Below are 27,897 nucleotides of genomic sequence, written 5' to 3'. Positions count from 1 at the left end.
TGACCCTTGTGTGGTAGTGGTTCATTCTAGGTCATGTTTGTGATTCTCTCTCTCTCTCTCTCTCTCAGTTCATGTCCAATACCTACTCGAATTTCGCTGTCGGTAAACAGGGGGTGGGAGGGAAAAGAGAGAGAGAGAGAGAGAGAGAGAGAGAGAAATACACCATATGATAATTACTGATTATATATGGCTAAGGTATTTATTCCATCAGACTGAGAAAAGGATGGTATTTTACATGATGAACACGTGAAGAAGAACAAAAAATGTGAGACGCGGTGGGGGTGAGGGTGAAGATGGGGGAGAGGAAGTAGGAGACGGGAGGATGAAGGGAAGAGGAGGAGAGAGATTTTTTGTTCTTTTTCTTTTCCTTTAATCCATGGCACTTTAGATACTGGTTAGAAAGTCACTTCACGAAATCCAGCAGTCCACCTACAACACACCAACAGAGCACTGATCCCTGCAGCCCTCAAACATCACATAACACCACCCATCTGCTGCGATACGCTAGAGACATCACATTCAAAACTGCTGTTAGTAGTGGGGGGGATTTTTATGATGTGTCGTAGGGGGCGCAAGTATGGATGAAAAATTGAACAAGAGTAAATCGAATCTAAGAATAATAATAATAGTAAAAAAAAACTTCCTTTCTCCAGTCTCAGCTGTGTCTAAAGTTCCCTGCCAACCTCTCTACACACCTCCCCACCATGGGAAAAAAAAAAAAAATGAGGAAAGGAGAGAAATACAAGGGTGAAAATGTAATGAGAGGAGGCCAGATGAGGTGAGGTGATCAGGTAGGAAGGAGGTGACAGGTAAGTAGGTAAGAGGGTGGATGCTGGGTCAGGTAATGTAAGCGTGGGTGGCCAGGGCAGGGGCGGGAGGTGTGAGTGGGACAGAGGGACACTTGGAGGGAAGGATGAGAGGGTGCGAAGGGCAGAAGTAGGAAGGAGTGACAGGAAAAAAGAGGAAGAGGGTACACTGATAGAATGCATGAACGAAAAGATGAAAAAATAATACGACGAAAGAAGCTGAGTACGAATCAGATTAGAGGACGGGGAAGAGTAGCAAGAAGGGCAGAGAGGTGGGAGAGGGCGAAGGTAGAACACAAAGTTTATCTGGTAAGTGACGGGGTTCGGGTGGAAAGGGAGGTGTGGGGCAGACTGACACGACGCTTGAAATCGGAAAATACAAGTTACGGAAAATAATACATAAACGAGGAAGGATTAGAATAAGAGTATGAGGAAAAGGAGAATGTCAGGGAGGGGCCAGGTGGACGGGGGCAAAAGGAAGGGTGGAGAGAGGAAGAGGAGGAGGTAGGAGCGGAAAGGGAAAGAAGTGATAATAAGAAAGTGGAAAAGAAACTAATAAAAGGGAAAGGAGTAGGGTAAGAATGGGGAGAGGAGAGAAGCAGGAAGGAAGGGGGACTGGGGGCAGGTAAAAGCACAAGGGAGAGTAAACAGAGGGAGGAGAAAGGGTGAGAGGGAGGGCAGACAAAAGGCAGACTGATACGAGGCATGAAAGTGGTAAACACAAAAGATCAAACAATGCGGGCCCGGGAAGAGGAAGGGGCAGAGGGTTGGTGTAATACGGGATAATACTCTTGTTTACAGCCATCACTCCTCCCTACCTGCCTGCCTGCTTGCCTGCCCACCTGAATGATTCCACCAGTGTTAAGCTGTATCATGGGAAACGTGAGAGCAAGGCCATAGAAGATTAACATTCTCCTCCTCCTATACACATTCTCAGCCCAATAAAATCATCTGGCATTAACAAGAAGACTACCAAACTTGTTCCGACTATAAGAGAGTAAAGGAGTACCATGGCTGCGAAATACTGGTAGCAAGTTGGTATGTTGGGGAGCTGCCTCTCTCATAAAAAAAATTATAATAATGAAATAAATAAATAAACAACATCCATCCCCATATTACCCCCTGCAAGGTGTAATGTCCCGAGGTTAGGCTACAGTAAACATTTAAAGGTAGATGGCCAACCTACTCTCCTGGTGACATGATCGATAAACCTGCTGCCGCCTCCAGGATTCTCGTCATCTGTGCTGTACGCCTGCTAATCTCAAATCCACACACGGCAACAGGCACACTCAAGCTTTTCACCACTGACCACAGCTTTAAATGCTTCTCCCAGTCCTATTAAGTACTCTCCTAAGTTCCTGTATAGTAATGTACGTGACAAATGTTGCTTTACGACCTGCTGAAAGTGCTCAAGTCGGACACCTTAAGAACTTTCTATTTCAATCTGCCTAATCTCAGAGCTTGTCAAACCCTACCATGCCAAAGGGACAAAATTCGCTTTATTAGTATGTCATTGTTACAAATGCTGCATGACTGCTGAAGAACTAGATCAAACAAATAGCAAAGGCTGGTTATATAGTGTACCGGTAGTGAGGACTAGGGATATGCAGTGAGGGTAAGTAATGGACAGGGTGGGCAAGGAAAGGCAAACCTAGATATTATATGACAGGAAAAGCAAGGTGAAGAGATGGTCCACAGGAAAGGGGAGGAAAGGGAGGAGTAAAAACAATAAGAAAGGCGGGGGAGGGGGAAGAGTAGAAGTAAAAGGGGAGGAAAGTGAAGAGTTGAAGTTGACTGGGGGATTGGGAGTGATGAAGGGGGGGCAGGAGGGATATGGGGTGAAGGTAGAGCGGAAGGAAATGGTGATGTTACTTACTCCCTTCACTCTCATGACGTATTAATCTCGTTCATTCTAGCTATTTCCTGGGAATAGTATTCAGCTTTAGAATGATGTCAAGCAGTGTAAAGGTTAATGATTCTCTCTCTCTCTCTCTCTCTCTGAATCTAGTAGTAACAATAACAGACTACAAAATACGACATCTGTGTCAAGGAGGTAACGGCATGGCAGGTCAAGTGAGGCAAGGTTAAGTAAAGTCACCACAACACCTCACTTCACTAGCCACAGGTAAACAAAGGTGAGGGAAAACAACTGACTCTCGTATGCCTTCTCCTCTCTCTCCCTCCCTCCCTCTCTCTCTCTCTCTCTCTCTCTCTCATAAAAACTCCAGACTCATGATGCAACTTTCCTCCCTCTCTCGTCCAAACATACCTCTTTCCCTTCCCCTCGACCTCCCCTTCCCCCTCCTCTCCCCATACACATCATTCCCCCAACATCACCTTTTCCTTCCCCCTCCTACACACACACACACACACACACACACACACACACACACACACACACACACACACACACACACACACACACACACACACACACACACACCGAAGACAAAAGAACATAGATCCCGAGAGCAATCGTTCGTTAGGTGCGTTTATCTGCCACAGTCAACGGATCGGTGGTCAGGGACAAAACAAAAGCTGGGGTGCGTCCCGCTAAGGCAGGGGTAGGCAGGGGTGGTAGAGGGTGAGGCAGGGGTGGTGGTGGATGAGGAAGGGTGGAGATTGAGGCAGGGGTGGTGATGGGTGAGGAAAGGAATGATAAGGGGAGGCAGGAATGGAGTAGGTGAAGTAGGGGTGATGCCTTAGAGAAGGGTAAGCCGGGATGACAGGACTGGTAGGGTGAAAATGGGTGAGGCAGGGAGAGGCAGGGGTGATGGTGCTGAATTTGAGCTGAGACTGGTTTAATGAAACACTGATGATGGAGGTTGAGGCAGGGGTGATACTGGTTTAAGTTAGGCTTGACTAAGCAGGGGTGACGGTGGTCTGGGGAGGCTGGGGGTGAGGACGATGGCTGAGAAAGGGGCGGGGCGAGATGAGTGAGGCAGGAGTGACCTCAACGCATGTAACGAAGGGGTGACTACACCTTAACTTAGCCTAAAATTAATGTTCTCCGTCTTGAATGTTGGGCTATAACGAGAAACTAATACCAGCAGACGGTGGTAGTCAGGAACAAGCCGGATGAAGTGTAGTAGTACCGTCTCATTGTGCTACTGAGCCACACAAAACAGACTTTAAAAACAAAATGTGGTATGAAGCAGGAGTGACATGCGGTAGGGATGAAGTGAGACAGGGGTGACGTGAGACAGGGGCGACGTGAGAGAGAGGTGACATGAGGCATGGGTGTGACAAGGGTAGGCAGCGACCACATGACGATGACGGGATAGGCTACAGTCGTGACCCGTCGCCTATTATGTGGAAATATTAACAGGCCACCCGCCACCTCCTCGGCCACGTCTACGCCCTCATCTACAACACCAGGCTCTCCTGATTCCACACCCGGGAGGTTCTGGCTACATAAACATCAAACATCAACATTCCTCCACCAATACATACAAGGAGATACAAGTCGGCTTTGGCTGGAGGGGCATTTGGGTGAGGAAACCTTTCTCCTTTGCTGCCTTTCTCTTTGACTCACACAAATTAGTTACATTACTTATAACCTACTCCATAACAAGCAACCTAGATTCAACAGCTCTTTTGCTGCTTCCTTTCCTTTGTACTCTGTTTGCATACTTGCATAACTATCTATGTTGTTAAAAGCCTTGCAGTCAGCTACGTACTACACTCCTTTACTTGCACTTCGCCAAGATTTTCGTCCTTTTGTAACTTGTGTCACACGGCCCGGTGTCAGAAAAAAGAAATTGCTATAATTCTATATGCTTTTCACAGCACTTCTTCATGACTAGCTTAATATTTTAGTGTTAATCTCTAGTTACAACTCAAGACTGAGGGAGGGCAATTTTATGCCAGGTTAAAGTCAAAACAGTACAGGAGCAAATGTCACCGGTACACAACTCAGAAACATACCCTGGAAGATCTTATAGAAAAAAAACAGTCAAATTACGAGGAGAACACCACACCATCGCTACTCGCATATAACACAGGTAAAAACACAGAACACAGTGTAACGCCGCGTCTTACCCCATAAAACACACTGTACAGCATTCACACATCACAGACAACATCAACAACACAACATATCAAGTCAGCTGGACCTGTGCTTCGCCGTGGTGGTGTCAGCTTGCGATCTACATGCCGCCGGTGTGCTAAATCAGGGAGTACAAAAGAGTAAAAAGGAAAGCACACAGAAAAAGAATTAATGGTGCTTTAGAACCTGCCAGAGATTAAAACACTGGTGTCTTGTGTGTGTGGTAAAGATGAGGATAGCAAAGCAAGAATGATCCTGAAACTGTCTACTAACACACACTCTTTCTCTCTCTCTCTCTCTCTCTCTCTCTCTCTCTCTCTCTCTCTCCCATCGCCACACCATCAAGTGATTTACCGCAGCCGGGCAGCGAAGCCTTCATATAAGTGTGATATATGGCACTATAGCAGCGTGAGGCCGACACCCCACCAACCTGACCCCCACACCCAAACACTACTCATCTCTCTCTCTCTCTCTCTCTCTCTCTCTCTCTCTCACACACACACACACACACACACACACACACTACCCTCACCTCTTCCTCACCCTCACACTCTCCGACCTTTCAAACACACACCTCCTCCAACTCAGTCAACCCCCTCCCCCACACCCCCACCGCACTGCTCTCACATCTATCCACATTCACTGTCTTAACCCCTACCCCTACCCACTCTCCTACACAGCTTCAATCCGATGACGTAGTTCACGTTCCATGACTCCTATCTTAAATTTCACTCATCTTCGGGGAGACTTCAGGCATTTTTGGTTAGACAGAGCCCTCATGAAACGCCTCCATCTTGCTCTCCTAATATAAATAAAATCCTCTGTTGTCCTTTTACCTAATATGGCCGAGAGTTTTGTCCTTTTCCAGCTTATTTCACACAGCTCAGCGGCGAAATAAGGCAGTACTATGGCTCTGCATCCTTCCCATTGCACATCTTCGTGATTGGCAGTATATTCCAATTTTAACCTCTCATTATAGCTCTGTATTCAAGATGGAGAGATGGCAATTTTAGGCCAAGTTAGAGTATAAAGGATGTAGTAGCAGTTAGAGTGAATAATGAATGATGTCCTACGGCTGAATGTGTTAAAATCTACCCACATTCACAGTCCTCCTATCCAACACCCATCCCTCCATTAACCACAACCCTTACCCCTATACTTCCTCCTCCCCAACGCCTATCCCTCCACTAGCTTCGCCCTATCCCCTATCCCTCCCCCTGCTCTACCCACCTGCCGTATCAGTGTCATCCACGTATCGCCTTTCCGCTTTGTTTACATTGTACCTAGATTAATCAGGTGTGTGCAATACAGACGTAACCCCAAACTCAGGTACACCCCTCCCTCCCCACCCCTTTCCTTCTATCTCTCTTGTCCCTCCTCTCGTCCCCCATTCCCCTCTCCCTCCCTCTTCCCCTCCCATCCCTTCATCCCTCCACCTCTCCTATCCCCCTTCTGGTACCCCTTTCCCCTCCCATTTCTACCCCCTCCCCTCTCGACCCCCCACTGACCACATTGCATCCAGAGCCCCCCTGTGGTTGCCCAGACACTATACAACTCTCGACCTTATAACCCCGGACACAATGGCTAAGGTCCCTAGTGGCTACCTCAAGAGACAGGCCGGGGCAAAATGAACTATAGAAGAGGGGTACAAAGAGGTGAATATACCATGCCCCTACTCGTCCCACCCCACGCCGCTTCTCCCGCGCCTTGTCCATCTTAATTTATGGCAGATATAAGACACGATATCGATCCCAGCAATTATCAATCACTGAGACGCCTCGCACTGTCCCACACTAAGGCCTTGGCGGTTGAGGAAGCTACTTAACACCTCTTCCTAAGCGATTTACTCTGTCTATTACACCTGCCCGTCCTCTTCTGCGTTAATTAATTCCCTAACACCTTTTCCATCGCATTTTATATCCGTTCCTGTGCTATTTAAATCATTATGCTATCACCATACTCCGCATGAATAACGCACAGAACGACGTTAGGCAGCCACATCCAGAAATAAATCGGTAAGGAAGAGACGTTAGGGAGCTTCCTTAACCGACGAGAATACGAGTCTTAGAGCTCTATCCCCGTCAGCTTACCAGGCTTACTAGCACCACTTCCTATTATTTTGCCTGTTTCACCATAAATTCCTTCTCTTTTATATCTTTTTAATGACATATTATTGTCCACAATTAGTGTACATAACACATGAGAGGGGGAACAAAAAAAAAAAACAGACCACATACATAAATAACGAGGTAAGGTAAAGATGCTCGAAAGCCATGTGTGTTGTAAAGACTCTCTCTCTCTCTCTCTCTCTCTCTCTCTCTCTCTCTGCTCTAGATTTTACCTGATTCTAAATTTATGAGTCAGGTGCACTCCTTTACACTAGATATAACATAATGAGTAAAGCCATAATATGATAAAATATAACGTCATTTTTATAATAAATGTAAATATCCGTGTTCAGGTGAATTTACTTATAAGATGAAGCCTGGGTTTGGAGAAGGGACAAGGGGTGAGAGGCAGGGTGACTGGCGAGGGGCAGAATGAAGAGTAAGAAGTAAGGAGGCTGGGAAGAGAAACTGGGTGCGGACGGGGTGAGAGGCGGGCTTGCAATGAGGGGCAGGGCGAAGCAGTGAGGTGAAGGGTGAGTGCAGGGTGAAGGGTGAGGGGCGTTGAGAGGAGCGAGGGGCAGAATGAGGGGTGAGGGACGGTGAAAGGGATGAGTGGCAGTGAGAGGGGTGAGTGGTGAGGGGCAGGGTGTGGGGAGAGGGACAGAGACAACAGGGTGAGGGATGGGGAGCACCGTGGAGGGTAGGGAGCAGGGTGAGGGTAGGGTGAGGGGCAGTGAGAGTGGTGAGGGGTGATGGGAAATGTGAACGGCAGGGTGAGGGGTGGGGGCATAGTTAGGGCGCTGGGCGGGGTGAGGAGTGGGAGGACAGACATTAACACACTCAGCAGCTGCCGCAACACAAATTGAACACTGATGCTGATCTGAACCCGGCGCCGCTCACCTGGCCGGGGGTAATTAGCAGGTAGGTAGTACACGCTCAGCACCATCCTGCCTTACCCTACCCTGCCCTGCCCAGTCCTGCTCTGCCTTGCCTTGCCCTGCCCTGCCCAGTACTGCCCTACCTTGCCCTGCCCTACCCAGCCTGGACCAGTCTAGTCCAGCCAAGCCTTGCCCTGCCCTATTCAACCCTACCACGTCTTGCCCTATCCTGTACCGCCCTGCCCTTGCCAACCTCACCTTACCCTGTTCTATCCAGCCTTATCTTCCCATGCCCTACCCAGCCCTACCTTGCCGTACCCTACCCAGCCCTACCTTGCCGTGCCCTACCCAGCCCAGCCCAGCCCTGCCCTACCCAAACCAGCCCTCGGCCGTGTTGCGGGACTTAGCACACTGGTAACAGCGTGAATTACGACAGGTTGGCCGTCCCCGGGGCCACCGCTCCTCACACGCGCTGCTGGTGGTGCTGCTGGTGGGTTATTAGCACGAGTGTAGCCAAGGGAGCCGCGCAGGCAAACCTCTAACATTTTTCATTACAAATAACACCATTAACTTTTACTCCTTATACATACCAGAGAAATGTAAAGGATAACGTAACTGCTGATCCTGCAGTACATACATCTTTTTTTTTTCCATTATACATGCCACAGAAATATGAATGATGACGTAGCAGCTAATCCCATAACACTCCTTCAAGGGACTATGGGGCCAAAGGTTAAGCTATCATAATCCAGATCATTAAAAGGTAAGAGACCATTCTACTGCCCTTTCAACGTTTCCAGTGACAGAAGAGGGTACGAACAGTTGTGCGTAGGACATGGCCTTCACCCTCGAATAGACTGCGCTACAAACAGAGTCGAAAATGTCGCAGTTCTGTTTCCTATCCCTATTGATATGGTACAATATAATATTCTTAGTAGGTGACCGTGGTTGTAATGGGTGGTGGTGGTGGTGGTGGTGGCAATGGGTGATGGTGGTGGTGGTGGTGGTGGTAGGGGAGTGCCGTGGCATCAGTGGTAATGCTGGTATTAGTTGTAATGATGGTCGTTGTGACAGTGGTGTTATTAGTGGTAATGTTAGTAATATTAGTTGTAATGACACTGGTAAACTGATTTTTACCTGGAGTGATGGCAGGCAGGTGTGGTAGGTGGGTAGGGGATACACGACGGCTGGACCCGCATACCAATGTAATATAGGGCGGTAGCAGGACTCAGTATGTGGTAAATAACACGACCACACTCTACATACTGTGTACCTAATACTGCCACACCTTACATACTGCGTACCGAATACTGCCACACCTTACATACTGTGTACCTAATACTGCCACACCTTACATACTGTGTACCTAATACTGCCACACCTTACATACTGTGTACCTAATACTGCCACACCTTACATACTGTGTACCTAATACTGCCACACCTTACATACTGTGTACCTAATACTGCCACACCCTACATACTGTGTACCTAATGCTGCCACACCTTACATACTGTGTACCTAATACTGCCACACCTTACATACTGTGTACCTAATACTGCCACACCTTACATACTGTGTACCTAATACTGCCACACCTTACATACTGTGTACCTAATACTGCCACACCTTACATACTGTGTACCTAATACTGCCACACCTTACATACTGTATACCTAATACTAACACACTTCACATATACACCACACAGCCACACCACACCTCACATGCACCACACTGACACAACTCACAGGTACCTCACAGCGCCACACTTCAAATGCACCCTCACACTTCAATTTACACTGAAACACTTCACATGCATCTCACACTGTCACACTTCACACTGCCATATTCTCACACTGCCACACTCTCACACTGCCACATTACACATTGCAGCGCCACACGTTCCACATCTCACCCAGCCTCACACTGACTTACCCTCACAGTACCACACCATTCACACCCACCACAATACCCGTGACCCAGCGTTAACACCTTTAATCAGATGACGCGTTTTTGCAATTTAGTACTGCAAGAAGACGTAAAATTTAGAACATCCATGGAGAGAGGAAACTAATGAACACAACATCAAACCTCTCTAGCAGGAAAAGTTTATCCTTAGGTGAGTCAACTGTCTGGGAACGACTAGAATAAAAGAAAACTAGCATAAGCTAAGGTTGAAGGGGCTAAAATGAAAGGAAAGGGAAGAACTGACACCCCTCCCTCCCTCCCTTCCTTCCTCCCTCCTTCCCTCCATCCATCCCCTTTCCCATCATTACTGTTATCTTTACTGTTTGCAGCCGACTCTGTATCTTATCATCTTCCTTCCTCACCTAAATGTCCCTCCCTTCTCTCTCTCTCTCTCTCTCTCTCTCTCTCTCTCTCTCTCTCTCTCATATCCCATTATTTTCCATCATAACCACCACAACAACTGCCTCTTCCTCCATTTCCTTGACTTCCAAAGCTTGCATCTCCATTAATTTGTAACTCCAGGGATTTTCTACAGCTGAATATCACGGTATGTCGTTAATAAGTAGGGATTTTCTAGAGGTAAATATAATCACCTGCCGTTACTTAATATGGATTTCCTGGAGAAGAATTAAGTAAAATAAAATACGTTAGTGCCACATTACTAGTCAAAGAGAGGAGATTATTTTTTCTAAGTCCGAATAATCTCCTAGGCTGATCGTCTGGAGATAGTTGGCGTGTAATAAAGCATAATAAAAAGGAGGTCACCGTATTAAATGGGAGAATGAATCAATAATATGTGAAAACTGTGATAAATGTATTGGTGTAGAACTGTATATAACAGGGAAAAAGAATAAATGGGAACACAGCAGCAGCGAGGAGGAGGAGGAGGAGGAGGAAGAAGAAAAAGAAGAAGAAATGGAGGAGGAAAAAAGGGTGGAAACGAATGGCAGTGGAAGTAAGCATTAGAGAGATGGGGGAAAGTTGAAGGGGTGGAGGGAAGGGGGTGGGGGGAGGGAGAAAAGAGAGGAGAGATAAGTGGACTGTGATGGAGGGGAACGAATGAGAACATGGCAAAATAAGTAAGAGAGAGAGAGAGAGGGGGGAGGGGGTGCGTGCGTGCGCGAGTGCAAAAGGAAAATGGAAGGGGGGGGGAGACAAGAGCAAAGGGAGAGAGACACCATGCAGCAAAGTATTGGGGAGGGGAAGAGGGATGGGGAGAGGAGACGGAAGAGGGGAAGGGGAGAGGGAAGGAGAATGAAAGGAAGAGGGGGAGGGAAGGGGAAGGGGAGGAGAGAAGGGGAAGGAACAGGGGAATTGGCAACACGAAGGAGATAAAATAAGTGACAAAGGAGGAGAAATGACACGAGGCATGACGAGGACAAATGAAAAATAAAGTAATGGGGAGGTAGAATGGCTGAAGATTGGTGGAGAGAGGGAGGGGGGTGAGGAGGAGAGTGAGGGGGTGGTGAGGGAGGAGGGGGGAGGGAGGGAGAGTGAAAGGGAGAGAGGCAGAAGAATAAGGGTGGGAGGGAGGAAAGGGTAAGGGAGAAAGAACAAGCAGTGAAGGATGTGCTGACAAGTGAGGCAGTGCAGTGAAGTGAAGGAGAGTAACGGAGTGAAGGACAGAGCGAAGAGCTAGCAGGGGTGGAGAGAGAAATGGAGAGGGGACAGGGAGAGAGAGTGGAGAGATGACAGGGGGAGAGAAGGGTTGGAACGGGTGGGTGGTGGAGAGAAGTAAGTGTGGAGGAGCCAGGTGACCATTATCTCAGGCCAGGTGAAATTATCCTGCGTTGTCTTCATTTTTATTGATACCAAATTGCAGGGTTGCAGCTCCCTGCCCCACTCCCACCTCACCCCCACCCCCACTTTGTCCCCCCACCTACCCCTCCTTAAACCCCGTCCTCCATGTCCCATCCCCTGTCTTCTCTCCTATCCTTCTCCCACCTTTTTCCCTTCCATCCCTTCTCTCCTTCCCCCTCCACTGCTCCCTCCTCCCCACCCCTTATCCCCCTTCCTTCATGTTCCATCTGCTTTCCCTCCTATCCTTCTCCCTATCTTCCCCCCTCCCTACTCCCACCCTCTGTTCTATCCCTTACTCTCCTCCCTCTTGACTCTCTCCCTTCCTCCATGTTGTCCCCTGCCGCCCTTCCTACCCTCCCACTGCCTTTTTATCCTCTCATCCCTCTACTCTGTCTTTAATAAAATCTCCTATCAGTAGTGTAAATAAGTAAATAAATATATAAATCATACTGAATAAATGAACCAAGACCATTACAACTCTCTCCACCTCTGCCTTACCTCCTTCAAGTTCTAATTAACTACGCAACTAAATAACAGTATTAGTCAATACTAGGAATTTAATATACAGGTAACTTCTTGTCCTTATACTGAACCGACAAAAATCAATCACATCTCATTCCACCTTCCCCATAAAGGTATAATTTCCCCCCTTTAACAAAAATAAACAATCGTGTCAGCACCGTAGATCTAAAATAAAGACGTCAGATACTAGAACACTTATCAGCCACCTACCTGACCTGATACCTCACTCCACGTCCCCCTTATCTCTCAAAGAGCTAATTATACAAGCCCTCTTATCTCACACAGCTGTTTAGTGCTATCAATATGTCCACTTAGGTTTTATCTCTCTCACCGCGGCTATCATCTACGTATTTAACATGTCACTAATTTATTGCTTATCTAAACGTCTTAATTCTTACAGGAGCCTTATCATGCTATTGAGTTAGTTTTATCATGTTTTATTTTCTCCCTAATGCTTCCTTGCTTTTATATCTGTTCCTTCCGCGGCCCGTCCTCTCTCTCTCTCTCTCTCTCTCTCTCTCTCTCTCTCTCTCTCTCCTTACTTTCTTTCATTCATTCCCCTCCCTTCCCTCACGCCCCACCCTTACATTTAGCTCTTCCTCTTCCTTTTCATCATCCCCCTCTCTTTCTCTCCCACATTCCCCCAATTCCTCCCTCTGTACTCCTTCCCTCCACTCCCCTTCTCTTCTCTCTGCCCACTCTCTTTTCATCCTTCTCCCTCTCCCCGCTTCCCTCCGCCCCCGCTCTTCTCTCATCCTCTCTCTCTCCCCCTTCCCCTTCCCCTCTGCCCTCATCTTTTCACCTCTTCTCTCTGCTATTTTCTTCTTCTCTTTCCCTTTCCTCCCTTCATTCTGCCCCCCCCTCTCTTCTCTCTTCTGTTCCCCTCCCCTCCTCCCTCTACCTCCTCTCTCCTCTCCTCTCTACCCCTCCCCCCTTCTCTCTGTCCCCTCTTTTCTCTCTCCCTCCCCCTCCCTCCTGCGCCCTCTCTTCTCTCCATGTCCCTCCCCCCATCCTCCCTCCATCTCGCCTGCTCCTGCCGGAATGCTGTGCCTGCGGGTGGGTCGCCGGCTGCCTGCTTTATTGATGGTGCTCACTTCCTACCTCACTCACTCTTTTTCACCTTTACTCTCTTATGAACTCCTCTTCCTCTCACTCTTTACTCTCCTATACCTTCCTCTTCCTCTCACTCTTTACTCTCTTATACCTTCCTCTTCCTCTCACTCTTTACTCTCCTATACCTTCCTCTTCCTCTCACTCTTTACTCTCTTATACCTTCCTCTTCCTCTCACTCTTTACTCTCCTATACCTTCCTCTTCCTCTCACTCTTTACTCTCTTATACCTTCCTCTTCCTCTCACTCTTTACTCTCTTATACCTTCCTCTTCCTCTCCTTTTTTCCTTTCTTATTAACTCCTCTTCCTCTCCTTCTTTACTCTCCTTTACCTTGCTCTCCCTCTCCCTCTTTACTCTCCCTTACCCTCACCTCACTCTTTACTCTCTTATAATTCCTCTTCCTTTCACTATATAAAAAGTAAAGAACAATGGAATACAGATTAACGCCTCCTCCACCGTAACTACTGAGACGAATGCGTTGTTATAGCTACCGATACCGTGTGTGTGTGTGTGTGTGTGTGTGTGTGTGTGTGTGTGTGTGTGTGTGTGTGTGTGTGTGTGTGTGTGTGTGTGTGTGTGTGTGTGTGTGTGTGTGTGTGTGTGTGTGTGTGTGTGTGTGTGTGTGTGTGTGTGTGTGTGTGTGTGTGTATTATTTAGACCCATTTAATTTATTTATTCTTCATTCTGGGTACCGTCACGCAATTTTCATCAGCTACGGGAACGTCCTTGGTCTGAATGGGATATGTAGGTATGTGTACGTGTATGTGTGCAGTGAGTGTATATACTTGCAGTCCAGTATGTGTGTGCAAATGTAGGTGTATATGTGTATGTGTACGACTGTGTGTACAGCAGGTGTCTCAATGTGTACAGTATGTGTCTATATGCAAACGGATGTGTGTATGTATCTTCGCGTGTATGTATGTATGTAAGCGCAAGGGTAGACTGTAAACCTAAATCAGTGTTTAACTCCGGGACTGGCCACGTTTAACCACACCAAAACCGCGAAAGCCGACACCTGCCTCACGCCCTCTCCCTCCCCCTCCCCTCCCCACTCACCCTCACCTTCCCCACTCACCCTCATCCTCACCCTCCCCACTCACCCTCACCCTCCCCACTCACCCTCACCTTCCCCACTCACCCTTACCCTCACCCTCGCCAGGGCCTCCACGCACAAACCAAAGTTACCATAAATTTTCTGTCGTAACTATACCCATTTTAATCTAACTTGGCCTAAAACTGCCACCTTTCTATAGACAGATATATGGCTAGCTAGATAGACAGATGACAGAGAGACAGATAGAGAGATAAACAGACAGATAGACTCACAAATAGATGAAGAGATAGACAGATTGATACAGTAAGATCAGCTTAGGGAAAATCTCTCTTAGCGAAGGAACAATATCCATTAACCTCTTCAGTACAATGACCCATTATTATTATTATTATTATTATACTAAACGATTTCATTAAGCTTAGAGGAATCATCTCGTGGCTAAAAGGCTGATATTTTCGTTTATCTTAAGCCAACCATTTAGAAGTTTAAAAAGATGGAAATAACGTGAAAGTGAATTTAAATGTACAGGATGCTTGAAATAAATCACGATGGATGAGATGTTGAGGAACGACCACTTACGCATTCGAAATTTACACTACCACTTACGCATTCAATTTTTACGCACCCACTGGCATTTACGCATTTACGCATCCCTCTGCACCTACGCTTCTACGAATTCTATCAGCATAATATTTCTGGACCCACCATCACCTGAGAACACTTACGCTTTTACAAATTCAGAAATAATTACGCATTCACGCACCCTGGAGCACATACGCATTTACGCAGCGACCAGCAGCGTTTACGATCACAGGTGTGTTGTAATTAGCAGTGCCCGTGTAGGTGTGAGGGTCGGGCAGGTGAGGTGAGGCTAGGTATGAACACACACACATGCCCTCATCACTGCAGTTTATATCCTCTCTCTCTCTCTCTCTCTCTCTCTCTCTCTCAACCTATCCCAATCATTTCTGCTTTCTACTGATCTCCTGTCTAATATTCCCCCCCCCTCCCCTTTCCTCTACCCCTTCCCTCTTACTCTTCCTCTCCCTTTTCCTCTCTCCTGCCCTTCCTCTTCCTTCTAGTACCTTGCTTCGTCTCCTACTCCTTCCTCTCCAGTCTCACTCCTTCTTGCTTTCTTCCTACCAGCCTTCCTCCTCCTCTTCCTCCAACAACTTCCACTTCCTTCTCTCATCCTCCATACAAACTTTCCCCTCTTTCATCCTCATTTTCTTCCCCATCCTCCTTCCATCTTTCCACCAACCTCCCTCCTCCCCCTCCCACACCTCTTCCACCCTTCTGCCTTCCTCCTTCCTCAGTACCTACCTTCTTCCCCCCCCCCACATCCCCTCCTCTTCCTCCACCTCTATCTTTCCACTAACCTCCCACTTCCTCTTCCCACACTCCTTACCCCTTCTGCTCATACCATTTTCCTACAAACCTCCCCCCTCCTCATTCCCCTCCCCTCTCATTCGTTCTCCTTTCTCCCCCCACTTTCCTCTATCTTTCCAATAACTCCCCTCCTCCCCCTCCCTCCACTCCCCCTCTCTCAGTGCCTACTTCCTTTCTCATCCTCTTTTCTTCCATGTTTCCACCAACTTCCCTTCTCCCTCCCCCTTCTCCTCCTCCTCCTCCTACCCCTCTCTCAGTACCTACTCCCTTTCTTCTCCTCCTCCTCTTTCTTCCATCTCTCCACTAACCCCCCTCCCCCTTCCCCTGCAGCAACCGGAGCGCCCCTCGCCGGTCATTTGTTCCCGTCAGAAGCAACACCGACGCAGGAATCTCATATCGTGACACCCAACACCAACACCCCCTCCTACCCCACCCCCAGCTACCCCCCCCTCCCCTCACGTCCACTGCTTGCACCCCCACACTCGCACATTAATTCTCTCTCTCTCTCTCTCTCTCTCTCTCTCTCTCTCTCTCTCTCTCTCCATAAATTCACCTCTTCCTCCCGTATGGATTTCACACACAGTCAGGAATAACATTAGAGACATTAGCGGGGAGGGGGAGGGGAGGAGGAGAGATGGAAAGGGAGGGATGGAGGGAAAGGAAGGAGGAAGGAAAGGGAGGGAGGGTGAAGAGAGTGTGAGAGAGCGAGGGAGAGAGGTGAAGGAAGAGGAGAAAGAAAGAACGGACTGAAGTAAGGGAGGAAAGAAGAAACAGTTGAAGGAACGAAGAGGGAGGAAGGGAAGGGAAGGAGTGTCAGGGAAAGACTGGGGAGTGTCAAAAAATGAGTGGTGTGTGTGTGTGTGTGTGTGTGTGTGTGTGTGTGTGTGTGTGAGAGAGAGAGAGAGAGAGGGGGGGGGAGGTAGAGTAAGAGGGGAGAGATGTGTGGTGAGGGAGAGGTCACTGACAAGATTGGGGGGGTGATGATGGGGGAGATGAGTGACGGAGGGGAGAAGGGGGTGGAAGAGGTGTGTGGGGGAAGGGGGGTACAGGTGAGTAGGAGTGGAAGAGGGGGAAGGGGAGGTGAGAGGGGGGTGATGGAGGGGAGGTGGGGGACATAATTAGCTTATATCAACTCGGCCGCCGCTGCCCCGCTCATCTCATTAGCCATCCCCCCCGCCCCTCGCCACAACACTCCGCCATTTTCAAAACACCCGCCGAGCACTTTTTTTCGCGGTCTTTTCTTCCCAAAGCCAGATGAAAAAAAAGGAGGAAAACAGAGCCGTCCATCGCTAAATCAGCTGTGTTCCAGGGAGGCCCCTTGGCGGCTCTTTTCTCTTTGCTCTACGGGTTGCTGACTTTTTTCTTCTCTCTCTCTCTCTCTCTCTCTCTCTCTCTCTCTCTCTCTCTCTCTCTCCTTTTGCGTGACAGGGCTTCTTTTGCTCTTTTCTTAGCCTTTGCGACATTCAGAACAAACATGTATACAAAATCCTAGAAATCCCAAATGGATTATCAGCTGATGACCAAAATGAAATCCAGCAATACAAAAGGACATAAAACTGTACCGTCCTCTGACCCTCAATTAATATATTTTACCAGATCACAAAAATAAACCTGAAATATAGGACTGTACCTGACAAATTTGCGTCAGTAATTATTGGCCACCTGTGAGTTTTGGTCTACATGGAAGTTAAAAATACTGACATTGATAAGTTTCGTAGTTTTAACACAAATTACGTTTAAACATAAATATGTGAAAATAGCTTTGACATCAAGTACTTACTGATCAATATTATGTTTCGATTCAGCTGTAAATAAAGTTCAACATCGAATATCGCTTATCTTTTCACAAGTGTTTGAAAACTACTTACTATTATCCTTATTTTACGGATAAACCGAAGCATCACACTGTTCAACAAGCGCTTGATATAATGTCTACGCTATTTTGACACGATATCTATCTACCTTAAATGCGATTTGTACTCACACTAAGAAAATTATCAGTGTCGATATTTCCAACTTCCTTGCAGCTCAAAATTCCTAAATAGCCAGTGACAGATGTAAAAATTTCTTAGCCACATAAAGGCTACCAAGCATCGAAAAAGTCACAGTTAAAGGTACCTATAGATGCATCAGTTACCCCTCAAATGTCCTTTCATATATACTGCATCAAACAACTCCTTAATCCCGTCAGGCCGGGGGGGTGTTATTCATTTCATCCCTTCTACATCCAGACGATTTTATTAAGTTTATGATTTATTTTTTTAAGGTAAGATGGCGAGTAATGAAAGCCATATCTAATCCCTCAAGTTCGAAGTCTTCTCTGGGTTGAATATAATCGGCTGGTGGTGGCAAGAAGGAAATCGTATAATACCGTACTGGAAATATGGAGTTAATATTAAAAAAAAAAAATAAATGATAAGTAGAAAGATAAACGCAGAAGACATGACGCTGAGGGATGAGAAGAGGAAAGGATATTAGGTGGATGACGGATGGATGAATGGAGTGGACGGCTGTGGGGCAAGGAAGATAGCGCAGAGGTGGAGTAGGACTGAGATGGATAGATAAGGAACGTAGATAACCAAGGTGACGGATAAATTGCGTAGGAGTGGGGTGGGGATGAGCGATGGGTGAATAAAGAGAGTGGATAGCGAAGGAGAGGGATGAGGCAGATAGAGCACAGGTGAAGAGGAGGTGAGACACGGGTGGAAAGAGGGATGGATGTAGAAGATAACGCAGGGATGGGATGGGTAGAGGAATGAATGAAGAAGATAACGCAAGGATGGGGTGGGAGTTAGGTAAGGGGTGGGGTGTGGATGAAGAAGAGCTGGAAAAAGATAACAGATAAGGAATAAAATGAATAACAAAGGAATGAGATGTGAGCCAGTGAGGATAAGGGTGAGTGTGGGAGAGGTGATAGTGTGAATGAATAAAGGAGCCAAGTATGAATAAAGATAGTGAATAATAAGAAGAATAACAAAGGAGATGGACAGGGATGATAGCAGAGGGGTGGAAAGGGAAGGCTGGTTGGAATGTGGATAAATAAATATGAATAATAAAGAGATATATGAAGATGATGAATAACAAAGGAGATGGGTGAGTGAGATAAGATACAGGGGTTGGTTAGGAGTAGGTAGGGAGGTTGGTGGGGGAGGAGAAACTGAAAATGAAAAATGAATGGATAAATAAAGATGAATAACAAAGGAGACAGATGAGGAAGATAAGATACGTGTAGCATAGGGACTGGTGGTGGGGGGCAGGTAGGGAGGTGGTGGAGGGGCGTAGGGAGGGGTGATGGTGGGGGTGGTGCAGCGTATTAAGGTTCTTACAAGTAACAAGGTTATATGAGGCACAGATCTGGCTTCTGTGGCACGCTACATAAGCAGGTTTCTTGCCATCACAACTCGCGTCTCACATCACGACAAGAACAAGACAAAGAAAGAAGAGTAAAAAAAAAAAAAGGAAAAAGAAAAGTGAGAATATAATGGAATGGGTAGAAAAATGGAAAAAGTAAGGGTATGATTTTAAAAATATTCATAAGAACAACTGGATTAAAAAAAAAAAAAAGACGATGAACAGGAGTAAAACTAAGCAGACAACAGGAAGGCTAAGAATACAAAAGATTTTAAAGTAAGAACGATGGGGAGAAAAAACATGAAGACAGAATTAAGAGCAAAAATAAGAAAACGAAAACCAGAGCAAGAAAAGAAAAAGATAAAAGGATATGAACAATGGTAAAATAAAGAAAGAAAGAGTAAGGGTGAACACAGAATTAGACAAGAGTTACGGCAACAAGAAGACGAAGAGTAAAACGAGGAATAACAACGAACGGAAAAAGAGTAAAAATGAGAAGAACAAAGACGAAGAACAGAAAAAGAGTATAAACTTAAAGAAGAACAAGGACAAACAGTAAAAAAAAGACAAGAATAATGACAACAGAAAGACAATGAAGAAAAGGGGAATTAGATTAAAAACATGAGTAAGAAGAAGAGTAAGAGTTAGAAGTAGATCAAAAAGCTCAGAAGGATTAAGAGGCTTTCTGCTTGTTACTTTGGAAAATGCTGGGTAGAGACAGGTGTATGCAGGTAAGAGGTGAAGAAGAAGAAGAAGAAGAAGAAGATGATGATGATGATGATGATGATGATGATGATGATGAAGAAGAAGAAGAAGAAGATGAGAGACTGGAGAGAGGAAGCAGATAATGAGATACAGGAAGGAAGGAAGGAAGGAGAGAGAGAGAGAGAGGGAATGAAGGTTGGGTATCAGTGGAGGTGAAGACCCTCAGTTACCGTCGCCACCTTGCAAATTACGCCCCCTTTCTCTCTCTCTCTCTCTCTCTCTCTCTCTCTCTCTCTCTCTCACCACTATACACGCAAATTCAGCACAACTCCAACGAGAAATAAAATCCAGCAGTGTCAATGTAGCATACAATCCCCATCACCACAGCTTCTATCTTTCAATCCTTGCTATTTCTTGATATTTATATTCACCACAGGAAGACTGTTATAGCGAAGGGGTTATTTAGGGATACATATAGAATTTTCCTGTTTCGAAAAGTCTCTCCTGAGGTAATTACAATCGTTTGGAAGTAGCAGGAATAAAAAACAAAAAGAAAAACAAAGCCATGGAGTCAAGGGGTTACATATATTACAGGACCAAGATCCTTGTACACAAAACGACTGAAGAAAAATAAACAGGATAAAACATACCATGCGACACAATTAAAGAAAACTGTGAAGCACTGCCACCAAATTAGATATAAACTCACCTCCTGATGTGGCATTCCTCTCCAAAACCAATAATAAATTCAAATTTCTTAGAGTTCATCTTTGACGTTACATCAGTACAAAGACTGACAAATAAAATACCGTAAAGATAAAATACAATAACTAATAATTCAAAATTTGGTTGCTTGCTTTTGTAGTATATAGATAATTATATAATAAATAAACAGTAATGGACCCTCTCACGTACGGCGTTTTGCGAACAGATAATTAAATTACAGTAATATGACCTATAAACACATCTCTGCATGAAACAACCATCAAATTACCATTACAATCACAGCACGTAGGAATGATCAGTTCGCGATCTATCTATCTATCTATCTATCTATCTATCTACATATATATATTCTTGAGCCGAAGGACATAATCTGTATGTGGCATGAGCGAAGTAACACTGAAGCGCTCTGACGGAAGAAATTAATAAATACTTAAATGACTCCATAACTGATATTATAAAGTTCAAACTATTCATTTTGCCGTATAAACGAAAGAGGGTCGAACAAGACATGGAGAAAGATGTCAATACTCACCTCGTTTTTGCATGAACGCAAATAGCTCGTCCAAAAACTCCTTTCTCTTGATGTCGTCACTCAACTCGTACAACTGCAAAGACCAGAGAAAACTGTTAGTGATGTGATTTGTGTGTGTGTGTGTGTGTGTGTGTGTGTGTGTGTGTGTGTGTGTGTGTGTGTGTGTGTGTGTGTGTGTGTGTGTGTGTGTGTGTGTGTGTGTGTGTGCTTATATTATTCAACACTACCAATGTGTTAATTCCTGCACATTTGTTTTTCTCCTGTCTCCAAACGTCTTTCTAAAATCATCCTAGCAACGACTAATTTAGCTTAGAAGAGAATTTTCAGGCTAGAGAGGTTAGATAAAGCCTTCTCTAACTCCCTCAAACATTTTATTAAACTGTGTAAAATTATATAAAGATTGGAAGAATGAAACAAACTCTCATTCCCATCCTCATCACCACGTCATCAATCATCCATATCACACTGGTCCACTCATCTATCAAAACATCTGCTTATTACATCCACTGGCTACATCATTACATCACGCCTATAATCACACGTGTTCCTTAATCACCTGGGAACACCTGTCCTCTCATAATGAATTCGATACCTGTCGTTTTAATTGGTCAAATATATCATCATCATCCACCTCGAACTAAAAGATGGGGTGTGGTAACAAGCTTAGCATTTCTGTGTTCAGTTTGCAACACACACACACACACACACACACACACACACACACACACACACACACACACACACACACACACACACACACACACACACACACACACACACACACACACACACACACACACAATTCCTATTTCATTTATAAGCTCTCTTTCATACACATATATTGTACTAAAAAAAAAATGTTTCCTATTCAACATCTTTACACACACACACACACACACACACACACACACACACACACACACACACACACACACACCTACTCATACATCACCACTGTACTGTATATATCATTTCCCACACAGACCGACAAAGGAAAATTTATGCACTGGGAATCACATGCACTAGGCACACACAAATCACAACACAAAAATTACCACGCTGAACAAAGATGCATGCACGGATCTCGACCAGGAACAAACACTACGGTACATCTGTTCATGCAATAAATCTATCTACTCCCCGACGCCGCATCCTGTGAGTGGTTCGGCTTTTATATAAATGTCTCCATGCATTACCATCCCTTCTCAGAGCCTGGCAATCTCTACCGAACCAAACAATAATTATACGTTGAGAAAAATTTATGAACTGAAGCGTTTTCCTTATTGATCTGTCTGCTTACCTTTATGTATAGCCTAAACGTGTCTTTAATAATCTTATCATGTGAGGAATGTTCATCATCACTATCATCACTGTTTATATTCGATTTCTCACTAATAAAACGAGGTGGGTAGAATATCATCATCATCATCATCATCATTACCAGCTCCACCACCATCATCATCACCATCTATATTCTACCCCTCACTAGTAAAAATAAGCAGGTAGGATCCACAAATAGGAAAAGGATAGCATAAAACAGATCTTTCAGGCAAAGGGTCGATACGCAGTCAGCTTCAACAAGGCCGAAGTTTTATCGTCCCAGCATCATCAGAAGGGCAAAACAAACCATGGATATTCTAGGCAAGGATCGACGTATCAATAAATTATGTGAGGAAGCCGCCCTGTTATCATAAAGTAAGCCACACTCCCTTCATCATTTTCACATCTCTCTCTCTCTCTCATAAAACCCCCACACCATCATACACACACTCCATTTACATACAAAGCGCTTTTTTGTCACCTGTGGGAAGTGACTGGATTACCTGTGTGGTTGTGGTGATGGAAGGATAGGTGGGGTTTGCCTCTATCACCATCACCATCATCACCATAGCCAACAGACCCACCACTAACACCACAGTCATCATCATCATCATCATCATCATCATCATCTGGGGGCTGCCTCTATCATCATCATCATCCAAATCGTGTTCATATCTTTTTTTTTTTTTTTTAGGATCATTATATTATTCGTAAGGTTTCTCTCCCTTTCGTCATATTACAACTTTCTTCAAAATCAGTTTATCCGCCATCCCCTTAAACTACTTACATACCTACCTACCTACTGAGTGACCTACCTGCTTACCTACCTACTGAGTGACCTACCTGCCTACCTACCCTCCTGTTTTTCTTCTTACCTCCCAATCTACCTACTGTACATAACTGACTTTTCTGCTCACCTGTCAGTCTACCTACCTTCTCTCTCTCTCTCTCTTTCTCTCTCTCTCTCTCTCTCTCATTTATTACTGCCTGGAAATAATAACTGAGTGTGCCTTACGCGACGCTTATAATAATTACTTCGCCTTAAATTAAGGTGCTGATCAAAAATTCGTTTACACAGGGGTTCGCCACTAATGAAGCCAAATTCCACACTCAGGCAACCCCTTCTCCCCGATTGCTTTTTTCTTGCAATTTTTCATGCAATTTTCTCCAGCTTACGATTTTTCGAACTGGAGGGGCCCTAACACCACTTCCTTAGCGATTTATTTTTGGATACGGCCAGCTAATATAATTTTGTACGTCATTTATGCAGAGTGTGGTGATATTGGAATGACTTAAACACCACAGACGAGGATAGCAAAATGTAATAAGCAGAATAAATCGCTTAGGAAAAGGCGTTAGGGAGCTTCCTTAACCGACAAGAATACGAGCCACAGCCTTCATCAATGCCTTGTAATGGTTCCTTCCTTCGCTGAATAAAATCGTCCGGAGGCAGCAAGAATAAGCTAAGAGAATAAATCGCTGAACTGAAGGGGTTAAGTGTGCCTGGTTTAGGAAGATCTCTTTAGATTTCGCAAATGTGTAAAGAAAATAATGATCGTAGTTGTAAGGCGATATTATGTTAAACGATGTGGGGTCTGAGGTTTTGCGTCTCATTAACTTCCATTCTCTCACCGACTCCCTTCCGTCTCTCTCTCTCTCTCTCTCTCTCTCTCTCTCTCTCTCACACACACACACACACACACACACACACACACACACACACAATGGTAACTGTTCTTCTGACCGCTGCCTGTGTTCCTCCCGCGTTATACTCTTGCATCAAGGTGTTTACCAAGACGAAATGATAAAGTGTTCTCAGGCTCAGTAAGTAGAATATAATCGCTAGGTGTTAGGTGGACTAGAAGACAGGAGTTATCCCGACTTTGAAAGGGTTAAATAAATGCCCCTACAGCGACACACCAAACCACCCTCCCTCATACAGCCTTCCACATCATCCCTCAACCTCGTTCTTGCATCAGGCTGCTAAGACAAGATAATAAAGGTAGTGTCCCAGTGTTTATTAAGGTGCCTCATATACCCAAAGTTGATCATTCTCCCTGAAGCGACACATTACATATCAACCTCTCCCTCTCCCCCACTCCTTCTCACCCTTGCTTCTCCTCCCCCGGCGACACCCCACATGTATCACACACACTAAGGATGACGATAGGGTGGTGTTTGGGGGGTCAGGGAGTCGGGTACAAAGGGGTACAGACAAAAACAAACACCAACAGACATACCGGCGACGATCCTTTCGCTGCTGCGTGTTACAGCGAAGACTATAACTAATCTATATGGTTGTCTGAGTTGAAAATAAGGGCGGAAGGAGGGGTATCGATGAAGGTGAATCACTGCCCTCACCCCAAATTGTCTCTCCACCTGCTAATACATACATTATGCAACAAAGTCTCCACCTTATCTAACCTTTTCAGTTCCTAACTTTGTAATCAGCTAAGGCCATTTCAGGATTTGAACAATCAATATTTCATTCCTAGAACCGCCGGTCCATTCACCTTATAAGTGGCATCTCCTCATCTAAGAGCTAATTACCGTCTCCACTAACACACTGATCACGGTCAACTTAAGGTAACTCCTATGCATGAGACCGTCAGATCATGAAAACGGGAGAGGGATATATGCACCAAACTCCTCTGGCCAACGCACAGTCTTCATCTACCCTCTGATATAGGTAACACTTGCTATTTTATTCACGTCCAGGTGAGTCTTGGGGGTTACAGCAACAACAACAACAACAACATCTTCCTCATCAACATCATCATCAACAACAACAATAACAACAACAACATCCTCCTCCTCCTCCTCCTCATCATCATCATCATCATCACCATCACCATCAACATCAACTTTAAAAACAACATGCTACCGTCACACGATTAATAAGGGCGAAGGTGATAAGCGGCAACAGTGTGGGTAAATCCATCTTGGGTGTGACGTGGATGAATGAGTGCAATAATTAACATGATATCAACATCACTGCCAACAGCCTACCTTCACCCCCTCATTACCACCTGCAGCCAGACACCGCATATTCATACAGGTGACTTGCTGCTACAACATGATGATATTCAGTTTACAAGAGCCCCCAAGTACTGAAGGGATGAATGAAGGCTGTAACTAACCCTTCCATTTACTTAAGACTGCCTATCTATCTATCTTTCTGCCTATCTATCTATCTGTCTGTCTATCTATTTGTGTATCTATCTATAGCCAGAAGCCCTAATCCTGTCAGGGGTGACCACAAACAAATCGCCTCTATGTCGCCCTGTCCCCAGCCATTTAGCTGTCCTCCCCCCAACTTACACCTCCCTCTCTCTTAATCCTCCCACTGAATAAACTCGTCTGGTAAATGAGGAATAAATAATAAATAATCTATACCGTACTGGGCCTACTTCCTCATGGTGTGATGTGTGTGAATGGGTGTAAATAATTATCATATCAACATTACCGCCAGCGCACACCGGTAGCCCATCGCACCCTTACCTTTACCTTCCCAATTACAGTGCAGATAATTTACGTCACACAGGGCAGTCGTGCGTGCGGGTGGGCGGGCGCGGCGGCTCCTGTCACGCCTGTCAATACCTCCTACCCCGATGTCTAAATTCTTGCTACCACCAGACGATTTTACTCAGGTCAGAGGAGATGTCTTGTGGTGAAAAGGGATATGAGAGTAAGAGAGAGGCAGAAGTTAGTGTTTCGCTGTCTGGGTGAGATTTGGAGGTGGCGTGGTAAAGTGACCCATTACGATACAGTTTCTCCTTTTTACTGAGAGAGAGAGAGAGAGAGAGAGAGTGTGTGTGTGTGTGTGTGTGTGTGTGTGTGTGTGTGTGTGTGTGTGTGTGTGTGTGTGTGTGTGTGTGTGTGTGTGTGTGTGTGTGTGTGTGTGTGTGTGTGTGTGTGTGTGTGGTGGGAAGTATTCAGAAGGGTAGCAACACCACTCTTACACCTACACCTCGTCTTTCCGTCTCTCCTTCATACTGTTTAATCCATGAACCGCGTGAGGAGGGTGGGTCGGGTCGGGTGTCGGTCGGGCGTGTGGAAGGGCGTGTCGGGGGGATTGATCGGTCCGCCTGCCTTCCGACACCCGACACCCGACACCGGCTTTATTCGGGGTTTTTATAAAGGAGTCATGCAGGCTAGGCAAGGTTGGATGCTTGGAAAATTTGTATACGTCGTTTCCTTATACAAACATTTCTCTCTCTCTCTCTCTCTCTCTCTCTCTCTCTCTCTCTCTCTCCAGCTGTGTCTGTCTACCAACATATTTGCATCTCGTAAAGGTCCCGATGCAAAAATATATGTGTGCAATCTGATAGCAAGAGCACATTGAGAGAGACACGAAGAGAGAATGATAAGAAAGCACAGAGACAGGCAAATAAACAGACAGGTAGACAGACAGACAGATGGACAGATAGACAGATAGATGAATAGATAGACAGATAACGATACATAATGATAGCCAAGAAAAAAGGCTTCCTGCAGTCTCATCGCTGCCTTTTTGAGGGTCATTCACCTCGCATCTTCAGGTGACCAGAGGAATAAACAGCTTGATCCATAACACACTGTCGAGAGCTTGAGAGAAATCAGATGGATAGATAGACAGATAGATAAATAGATAGATAGACAGAAAGACAGACAGATACACAGACAAGAAAGAATAAGGCTTCCTTTAGTATCATTAGGCTACTTTCTCAAACGTCAATCACCTGGCGTCCTTCAGGTGGTAAATGAAATAAATAGACAAATAGCTAAACACTGAGGATAAGTTAGACAGATAGACAGAGCATCAGAGCGATAGACAGATAGACAGACGGACAGATAGACAAATGGATAGATAGATAGTAAAAAAGAGCAAGGCTTCCTCTCGTATCAATATTACCTCCTCGTGGGTCATTCACCTTGCGTCTTCAGGTGATAAGTGGAATAAAGAGAAGCCCTCTAAAAGCAGCCGGGAAATCAGGTATCACAAGACAATAGTGAGGCGAGGGAGGGGAGAGGTTGAGGAGGGAAGAGAGAGAAGAGGAAAAAGAGGGAGGAGGAGGGAGAGAGGGAAGAGGGAAAGGGGGAGAGAGGAAGCATGAGAAGCCACAAATATTCTCTTGAAGATTTCAGAATATGTGTTTGAAGACTTGGACCTCAGTTTAAGCTAGTTACATGGATCGCTCAGGTCGTCTCCCTTTGTCATGTATGGCTGAGAAGGTCACCAGGGGTCATAGGCACAAATTTTCTTGGACCTTAGATTGTCCATTGTATTCTTTAGGTCATTTCACACGAACATCACCATCACTAGACGATTTTGTGGAGCTAAGAGTTAATACCGCCTCGATTAAAATACGTACTTCCCGATTATGCATTCTTTGTCTTCCATCAGGTTAACCTAATCTCATCACACTTACTCTCTGTTCACTTCCTCTTCCTTCCCTCTCCAGTCTGCCTACTAACCTATACACCCTCACCAATATTCCCGTCCCTAGTTTGATATTCCCCGTCCCCTTACCTTTTCTGTTTAAAATTCCTATTCATATCACCACAGCTCCCCTCTGTTCACATTCCTCTTCCC

The 27,897-nt window shown here is 45.5% G+C and overlaps 1 protein-coding gene across 1 annotated transcript in view; it reads right to left on the bottom strand.

The window, feature by feature from the left end:
- Positions 1–27,897, bottom strand: part of LOC145414710 (uncharacterized) — a 373,182-nt gene that overhangs the window by 97,568 nt on the left and 247,717 nt on the right. The window contains exon 5 of the mRNA XM_080284237.1: positions 21,003–21,075. Within this exon, the coding sequence (XP_080140363.1) occupies positions 21,003–21,075 (73 nt within the window). The remainder of the gene's footprint in view (positions 1–21,002; positions 21,076–27,897) is intronic.

Source organism: Coenobita brevimanus, chromosome 100 (genome assembly GCF_032717465.1).
Source record: "Coenobita brevimanus isolate Jiangsu-jjx chromosome 100, ASM3271746v2, whole genome shotgun sequence".
Taxonomy (NCBI): Eukaryota; Metazoa; Arthropoda; class Malacostraca; order Decapoda; family Coenobitidae; genus Coenobita; species Coenobita brevimanus.
Note: the sequence above shows the minus strand (reverse complement) of the source record. Positions and strands in the feature narration are given on the sequence as shown.